At 40.4% G+C, this 8,717-nt stretch overlaps 1 protein-coding gene across 2 annotated transcripts in view; it reads right to left on the bottom strand.

The window, feature by feature from the left end:
• Positions 1-1,280: 1,280 nt before the first annotated feature.
• The window catches only part of ldlrap1a (low density lipoprotein receptor adaptor protein 1a), a 13,230-nt gene continuing 5,793 nt past the window's right edge, over positions 1,281-8,717 (bottom strand). The window contains exons 2-10 of one of the 2 annotated variants that reach the window (XM_031854280.1): positions 7,894-8,036; positions 6,905-7,017; positions 6,609-6,723; positions 5,277-5,349; positions 4,990-5,085; positions 4,164-4,294; positions 3,649-3,683; positions 3,351-3,382; positions 2,115-2,251 (exon numbers count right to left, since the gene is read on the bottom strand). In XM_031854280.1, the coding sequence (XP_031710140.1) occupies positions 2,205-2,251; positions 3,351-3,382; positions 3,649-3,683; positions 4,164-4,294; positions 4,990-5,085; positions 5,277-5,349; positions 6,609-6,723; positions 6,905-7,017; positions 7,894-8,036 (785 nt within the window). In that variant the 3' untranslated portion in view covers positions 2,115-2,204. Of the gene's footprint in view, positions 2,252-3,350; positions 3,383-3,648; positions 3,684-4,163; positions 4,295-4,989; positions 5,086-5,276; positions 5,350-6,608; positions 6,724-6,904; positions 7,018-7,893; positions 8,037-8,717 lie in introns of both variants that reach the window. The other variant, XM_031854279.1, reaches the window with a different exon arrangement.

The raw sequence follows: 8,717 nt of genomic DNA, 5'->3' as shown, positions 1-8,717 counted from the left end.
ACAAGTGAAAGCTCTGCATTCAAAACTGTATTTGAGGAAAAGTAACTCTGAAGAGTAAAATGTACTAAAAGTCAAGAACAAGTGAAGTATCAAAATATGTGATTTTTTAAATAAAATTGTTCCTCAAACTACCATCTGTTTGAGCCTTTGGTGCCTTAGTTTAACATTTACCATCTGGCAACGTTGACTGGGAAATATATTTGGTTGCTATCAGTGGTTTAGGAAATACTAAAGTAATTATGTAAAACCCAAACTCTTCATCCCACTTGTCATTCATTAGCAGAGCTTCAACTCTAATTTCCATGCACTATCAGGAGGTGAAATGAAGCATCCGACCTCCTGCTCCAGGGTCATTCACATCGTTAAAAGGGACATATTACACAAAATCAGGTTCACTATTTACATTGTGTTGTTCTACTAGAACACACTTGCATGCTGTAATATTAAAAAAAACACTTTATTCTTCTCATCCTGTCTGCCAGTCTGCTTTGATTGGTCACTATTTCTGTCAAACAACCATTGTCTAAACAGCTTTACTAGTGGCAGCCGGGCCTCAGTGTCTCTCTACACTGAGGGTTAGAAGCACTTTACCATGAACAACATTAGTTTATTGATCAAAAACTAAACACAGCATAAGTTCCAGCAGGAATCTGATCAGAAATAGGAGAGAAATTAACATCTGCAGACAAGATTACAGCTTTTGCTCCATTTTTTTAACACTTTAAGGACTTATTTTCCTTGTTAGTTTAAGACACCCGAGATAAATAGGGTCAACATTTTACTGAACAGAATCACTGTGAACGTTTCCCAGTTGATATCTACATTTAGACAATTATTGTAAGTAATTGTATGACAAGTTTTTTGAAAATGTAAGTTTAAATATGCAAATGAGGCACCCTTATTAAATACGTGCAGAAATCTGAACATTGGAAAGCCTTCTTGTTTTACAAGAGACTCAGAAAAAAAAAAAAAGATTTAGAGAAAAAACAGCCTTTAAAGATATGTTTTGTAAAATTACAAACATTTTGAAGAAAAAAAAAATATCACCATGGAACTTCCCCAGTTGATTACTGACATTAAGACAATTACAAGTTCTTTAAAATGTTATTTAATGCTAACTTTAGGAGAATTTGATGTTTTTACTCGGTTGTCTCCTCTTAAAAGTTCATTCTTGACCGTGGCAATAATCAAAAGCTCCAGAAGAGCTACTGAATTGACATTATGGTAAAACTGTAAGAACGTCGTCACTGAACTGCAAATAAATTACATTAATACACCAGAAAAGTAGATTTTTTTATTCATGAATATATTTTAATTCTTTATAATGGCGGTAGATTACAATGTACATTAAATGGCCACAATGGAATCTGATCACCTTGAACACATCTGGGCTTCATTCGATTGAGTGCCGTTAACACTGCAGTGGATAAAAAGCACCGCCTGTAACAACACATCCCGAAGGAGCCACTGCTACACAAAGGGTTCTTTATAAATACAACTAGCTTGATTTTCACATGTTTAGACATTAAACAATGTTTACATCCAAGGGGGTGGAACTCCAAATCCTCACACGAACTACATCCACTGAAACATGAAGACATGGTGTGGCTGATTGTCCTGCTGTTATTAAGGCCTGTTGATACAGTCTGTACATCAGTCGGAATTAAATCCTACTCTTCATCCATAAAAAAATAATTACAACTCTATAAATTATAACTACACACATACACAAAGCACTGAGTATGATGCCAAAACTACTGAAAGATATAAGCAAAAGGTGACATAAGTTTGTGAGGATGTTTGCGGTGTAATAACAGGACAGATGCAGTAACCCAAATAAGGATGATGTTATTGCTTTGGTGTGCGGGGGGGGGGGTCAGCAGTCTGAGCTGTTTCCACAAAGACGGGAAGAATTGTCCATGTGAAGAGTGCAGCAACAAGGTGAGGAGGCCAAACGTTATCTCACATCTCTACACTTATTCCCTTGTGGACTCACTGCAGCCTCTTAAATACACAGTGATGTCTTGTTAATTCATAGGAAGACATAGAGACACCTCCCCTCACCCCACCCTCAGTTGTTTTCTCTCTCTGCTGTGTTGTTGGTGGTCAGAAGCCGAAGAAATCCTCCCCGAACGGACTGAGGCCGTTGGGAGTGTTTCCGTTGGCGGTGTCACAGTCGGGTTCGGTGAGCCAGTCTTGGGGCGTCACCCCAATGTCCAAGACCTGGGGGTTAGTACGCGACACTGCCAGTCTGAGGAGACAGAGGGGAAAAGATGAATGGATGAATACACCAGTAAAACAACTACAACCCAAGAGAAAGATGCTATTAGCACCCTGGTGTCAGAAGCTAGCAGTGTTATTTGCACCCGACCCTAAACCTTACCAAACTGTGACTGAAAATAATAATAATATTTGAAATTCATTGTAGTCTTTAAGTCTTGTTCTGGGATTTGTTGTGAATGAGAAAAATACAGAATAACACCAGCCTCATCCTTTAAGACAGCAGAATAAAATGACGGTTATGACATAATAAAGACTTTAAAACTAGCCTAAAGGTGCAAAAGCTAAATCTGCCAAAGAAAATCAAAACCTCCTCTAGAAGAGAAGTATTCAAAGTCCTCTGCACAGAAAACAAAGAGAGAAAAAAAACAACTTGTTTGCCACATAATGAACAGGCATGGGAACAGCATTCAGTCAGCATAGCAGCTGAACAGTTGCTCTTTAGTGTCTCCCTTTAAAGTTTGGGTGAAGCAATCATTTGAATGCAGCTTAGCCTCACAAATACGTCTGAGCAACTAAGGCCTCAATCTCTTCTAAATAAGGTCCCTCAGCCCTTTCCTCTCTGGGATAATAATATTTGCAAAGTCCAGCTGGAGGTCAACCGGATTACTTCGAGACATTCAGTTCACTCGACCCCACGGGATGAAATTGTTTTATCGGCCACTAGGCTCAGGTGACCCAGTGCTCCACTTTCACACCAGCGACCGCGGAGAGAATAACTGCCCAACAAAGCCTTCAGTGTGTAGTGGAGTCACATTACTCCCACTGATTCAGTCCATTCATTGAAAGACAAACAGACTATGAAGAGGGTTATCAGGGGGGAAAAGGCAATTTTTGTGAAATGAGATGGGAGGTGACGATACTACTTTGAATCAGCTTTCTTTTCAGTCGACGATTATTCCATCTGGGAGGAGGTAAAGGACACAGGAAGCTACGGATAACATCACTGACCCGTTATTGTAGTATTGGGTTTGGTGGTGATAGAATGGAGTGGGTTAGGTCTAGGTTAGTAATTAGGACTACTACACTAAGTAAGGCTTGTAACAGCTGATAGTGGTACTCTACTTTACCTGGACATGAACCATAGCTATCCAGAGCACAGCTGGAGACACAAACACACAGCAGATTGACGACAGTTTTAAAGTTTAGCTTTCAAATTAAAAAAAACAAATCAGGAGGATTTGTATTCTGCAGTACACAGAAATCAGCAGTAGGTGGCGCTGTAAGGCAAAGCAGCACAAGAGTGGCTGACAGTGCACAGACAGGATGTGAGGAGGCAGAGATTGGGGAAGTTTATTTTAACAAGCAGCAGAGAGAATCAAGTACAATCATTTTTATTATACATTAAAATATGAAGACATGTCTCACCTGGAGAAGGCTTCATCCAAACCATCTTCTGTCTCCTGGAAGAAGAAGAATCTTGTGAATATCATACAAACATGTGGTAATGGTGTTTTATTTAACTGCAGGTTAGACTTTATGCAACTTATTTAAGACTCAACCAAGAAATCTCATGTTATTGTCAACTGTATTTAAACCTTATGATTTAACTTATGATTTGACATATGCTTAAAGTGACAGTGCACCCCAAAACCAGTGCGATGTAATCAGTGCAATTTATCAATCTTGTAGAAAAGGCAGACATCTCTACAGCAGATATCTCCAAAACTCACACCAAAACAGTGTAGATTGATAAATAGCATAACAGGTAAGAGGAAAAATGTGCATTTTTGTTTTTGGGGTGAACTGTCCCAAATCAATTTGAAACACAGAAGCCTTGAGATCCAACTCTCAAACACAAGTTTAAAGAAAACTTAGTTGAGCTGCATGAGCCTCAGTTGTCTCCAAGTGTAACATAGAGCCAGAGGAGGGGAGGATCTTACACAGGCGGGGTTGTTGTTGTTGTTCTCAGCGGGCCTGTGGTTATCCAGCTGATCCTCCTCTTCATTCCCATTGGTCTCCACGACCACATTCACACCGTCGTCAAAGTCCAACAGGTTGTCTGTGGCAACATCTACATGAGAGGTGAGTGAAGGACAACCCATTAGCTGCTGTTGTGTGCACAGGTACTCTGTGTTTACTAAATGTATGTTGAAGAGACTTAAAGTCCACTCCCATTATTCTTTGTTTATTGTCTGCAGTCACAGGGCTGTAGGTAGAGGTGGTAGGTAGCTATTGGCTCCGCGTCTGTATTTGGGATTATAATTTGCTGCCATTTAAGGTTTTGTATTTCCATACTGTAAAGGGATGTCTCAATTTTTGATAGTTGTGTGTGACTGATTTGATTGTTTGTAGGTATTATTATTTTAAATATATTTGTCCCCGCCAAACAGAAAATTCGACAAAAGAAGTGGAAAACTATCAAAAAGTGTAGATTTCTGGACACATTAGACTCAACTTGGGTCTCTAATATTTTGTCTATGAATCTTATTCATCCTATTTTAACCCTTATAAATCGCATGGTTCTTTAGTGTAAATTAACGCTGTACTATGATTGTTTTACCTTTTATGTCAAGCTCTTTGAGATTTCTCTGCATTTTAAAGTGTGCTACATAAAGTCATTATTATTGTTATCAACTTGTTCGGTTTCAAATTGTAAGAGCTCAACTTTCTCTCTCGGCTGCACGAGGATTTAAGAAATGAAAAGCGAAACACTATCGACGTGACTCGAAGTCTTTTGGGGGCCTCGCACACGGACGGCGTTCTCACCCGTCCCCTTCAGGCTCCCCAAGCTGTTCGATCTCTCCGAATGGGAACTGCTGCTGGCCTCTCCGGCTGAACCGGACTTCACTCTTTTCCCTTTCTCTAGAAGAGAGAAGAGATGTGACACAATGAGGCAAAAACGTGTTAGTCGCAATCTTACAGCAGATAGCAGCGTCCTTGGGAGCGTCAAAGCTGATTCAACACAAACACAAACAGTCTCAGAAGCTGATACAACAACTCCCACATAGACAGTACTTTGTAGATGTCATATAATTTGGGAGTTTGGTGCCTACCTTCTTTGGCCACTTGCCAGAGTTCAAAAGCTACTGTGAAGGCCTGGGCCACCGTCAAAGCCACGGCCTGAGCCTGGAGAACAGAAGATACACTTTGTTACAGATTAGCCTACAAAAAAATTAAAAATACATCACTGTTTACCTAACTCAAAAAACTTAAAGCTGCAGATGGTAACTTTTATAAAGATACCTTTTTGTCATATTAGCTCAAACTGTCACTATATCCTCACAGTAGTACTCCTCTACTCTGATTGGTGTTTGAGCATGGTGGAAACTTGCAAGTTACATTGAGAGCACTAAAAGGAGGCAAAGCAACCCGAACGTTTCACAGATTATCTGTCTTGTTTACTACTTTTAGGATATAGTGACAGTTTGAGCAAATATGAGAAAAAGGTATTTATATTACCAAAGTTACCAAATGCAGCTTGAAGTATAGACAGAATAATAATAATAATAATAATAATAGGCATGATCTTCAATAATGTCTCACATTTCAAATCAAAGTACATTTATGTATGTCTCAAGTGAGACATTTGATTGTGTGAATTATTATAGAAAAAGTACTGTTGACCATTAGTCTGTAGTCATATCTGGTCTGCAGATATAGACTAGTTACTTTCTGTGCTTTTACTTAAAGTAACAAACACATTTTGGTAAACTCTAAGTAAAGATGACTCCCCCTGGAACGATTTAAATTGGAATAATGCTTTCATTTATTAAGACTAGACCTCGGGCTACTGAGACGGATGGAGAATGTATTTTAATCAAAAAGCAAAATGACATCAAAGGTCAATAGTCATGTCAAAGTAGTCAACGCTGGGACTGAAGAGCGGTTCTACACGAGGACAAAGAGTTCATCGCCACTGTCTCCATCAGCAGGACGAGTACTGAGGAAGTAGGGTATTATCATCAACTGGGAGAGAGAAGGGGACGAGTGTGGAAGCATGTAAGACGAGAGGAAAAGTGCCCTTCTGTTTTTCCAACACACACAGGAAGATGACAGACGGTTCGGGCAGCGAGACTTCTAGGGTTTCCTCTTAAGAATGGAAGATGAGAAAGAGGAGCCATCGTGTCAGAGAGGCACCGGAGAGAAAAAGAACAGTTGCAGGAGAAATGATGTCTCAAAAGGAACGAAAAGCACTCGGGATGCTGGGCGTCGCCGGGTTTTACTCAGGAAGTGAAACTAAAGCTAGATGAGATTACCCACCCAACCACGAGGAGAGGTTTACCCCACCTCAAACTCAAAGCAAACGGAAAATTTAAAGAAATCACTGCTCTGGAACTTAATTTATATTCATCATACATTAAACATTCTGTATTCAAACAACTTACCACTTTCCTCTTGGAGCAGAGGTAGGCGTGGCACTCCAGGGTCCCATTGAGGGTGTTTTGAGCGATATAAGCAAACACTTTATCGTGCAGCTTGTCCACTGTGCAGTAGGATATTCTGCAGGCCAGAGGTGACAGGTTAGAGGAGCAGCACACCACGGAGGCGAGGAGAGGTCACAGGGTAAGCTCAGCTACACGGCAATGCTCTTGTCAGGTTGTAAACTTGCACTTAGCGGCTTCGGAAGTGCAACAACGCCGTTAATGATTGATCTGAAACACGTGTGCTGCTCTGAACATACCTGTATATGGAGACATTTTCCAGGAGTTTGTTGGTCGAGCTGTCGTTCAGGACGATTCCCTGAGGGGAGACCTTGAGAGCAACCTTCTGAGGCTTCTTCCCACCAGCTTTAGCCTGTTACAGACACCATTATTAAAGAGAGACGTTGGATTAATAGCATGCGAATGTCTTCTGTACATACAAAATACACAAAATTATATTTTTGCGCTTGGCTGACGTGGAAAAGTCGGCGTACGGAGAAAAGAAAAATGCGACAGAGTGCAGTGGAAACAAACTTCGCAAATGAATCACGGCGTACACAAAGACTGACTTGAGTTTTGACTCAAATTGCAGCAGACAAAGACATTAGATGCTTCTGAAAACGGGACTCTTCAGCTTTTAATTATGCATCATCTCGTTGTGTCCTCTTCTTCCGCAATGGTTCAATGGCACCCGGCTGGAGAATTAGAAACATCAACTGCGTTTTCTTTTCCCAATTTCCTGGAACTTCGGTGCAAATTTGCGCAAAATTTGGATGGAAACTTGACAATAATGTCAGAGCGAAGCTTTAAAAACACAATTTTACTTTATCTGAAGAAATGGCACGATCCTTTATGAGTTGAGAAATTCAACATCAGAAAAACCTGCAATTTTTAAATACTAAATTGCAGGTATTTACATTACAAGCCATCAGTTTCATCACTTATTATTCATTGTGCCAGATTTATACTTGTTAACTACGTGTTTAAACAAAGAAGTGAAAAAAGGAAATGATGTAAAATAACAATGATAATATCAGTAAATAAAATGAGTTCATAGGAAGATGGGCAGAGTGAGGGGGAGACCCTTTCAAACAAACGATTGATGGGTTAATAAATAAAAGTTGATTTTTGTTCCAACAAGGGCAATGTTCTGTGCAAGAAGTCCCAGCATGTATAGTACTTGTAGACGAAAAGAGTAATTGAGGAAGCGGTAATCCTGTTGAGTGTACGACACCCCGACAGCTCTCACCGTGGCCACGATCCTCTTTACTGCTGCAGCCGACAGGTCCTCTCCTTTCGGCTGGTCCACGAGTGTCATGCCCAGGTGACGGAGGTTAAAGGTCATGCCCTCGACGATGGTCTCCCGTGTGTCAGTCCAGTTCTCTGGAAGCTCTACAGATTTAAAAAAAAAAAAAAAACCACACATTTTAAAAAGGAGAAGTGTGTCGTAAATAGATCAACAGGAAACTGCTGGTGTTGAGCCCATGCATCAAGTTAAAAACATCCAATATTAGTTACAGTTTCACAGGCGCTATGACTCGCCTGCCTTCCCCCTTTTCCACTTCATGTTCCAAAATAAATGATATCAAAGAGCTTGAGAAAAACACAAATCAGAGGAAATGTAAATCGCCAATGTTGAACATAAAGTTGAGACATTTCATCTGCTCGCTCCCTGAAGTGGAGAGGCAAAGCAGGGTATCTAGGTCAGAGGTACGCTTTATGTAAAGTAAATACTTCAACTCCAAAACAACTTATAGGACTCGACAATGAAAAGGCAAAGCGTTAGGAGCAAGTCTACATGGACTCTGACATGCTGTGATAAGAGGAAAGTGTGGTTCTTTTCTGAAAGAAACAGAACTTAATGTATCCTAAACAAGGCCACATACGTCCCTCTAGTCTCACTGTTTGTGTTCAAAGAATAGAGAAGATAGCACTTTGATATGTTTGCTATGTAAAAACTGGAACCAGTTGCCATCTGCATGTGGCGTCTTATCAGTTTTTGTATGGTGCCGGCCGGCCCTGACCCTCTGGCTGTGTTTACGGAGATGTCCTCAGAGAAAGAACGGAGGGGGG

The sequence above is a fragment of the Anarrhichthys ocellatus genome, unplaced genomic scaffold (genome assembly GCF_004355925.1).
Source record: "Anarrhichthys ocellatus isolate YVR2014 unplaced genomic scaffold, GSC_Weel_1.0 scaffold14, whole genome shotgun sequence".
In the NCBI taxonomy this organism is placed as follows: Eukaryota; Metazoa; Chordata; class Actinopteri; order Perciformes; family Anarhichadidae; genus Anarrhichthys; species Anarrhichthys ocellatus.
This window is presented reverse-complemented; position numbering and strand designations above follow the sequence as displayed.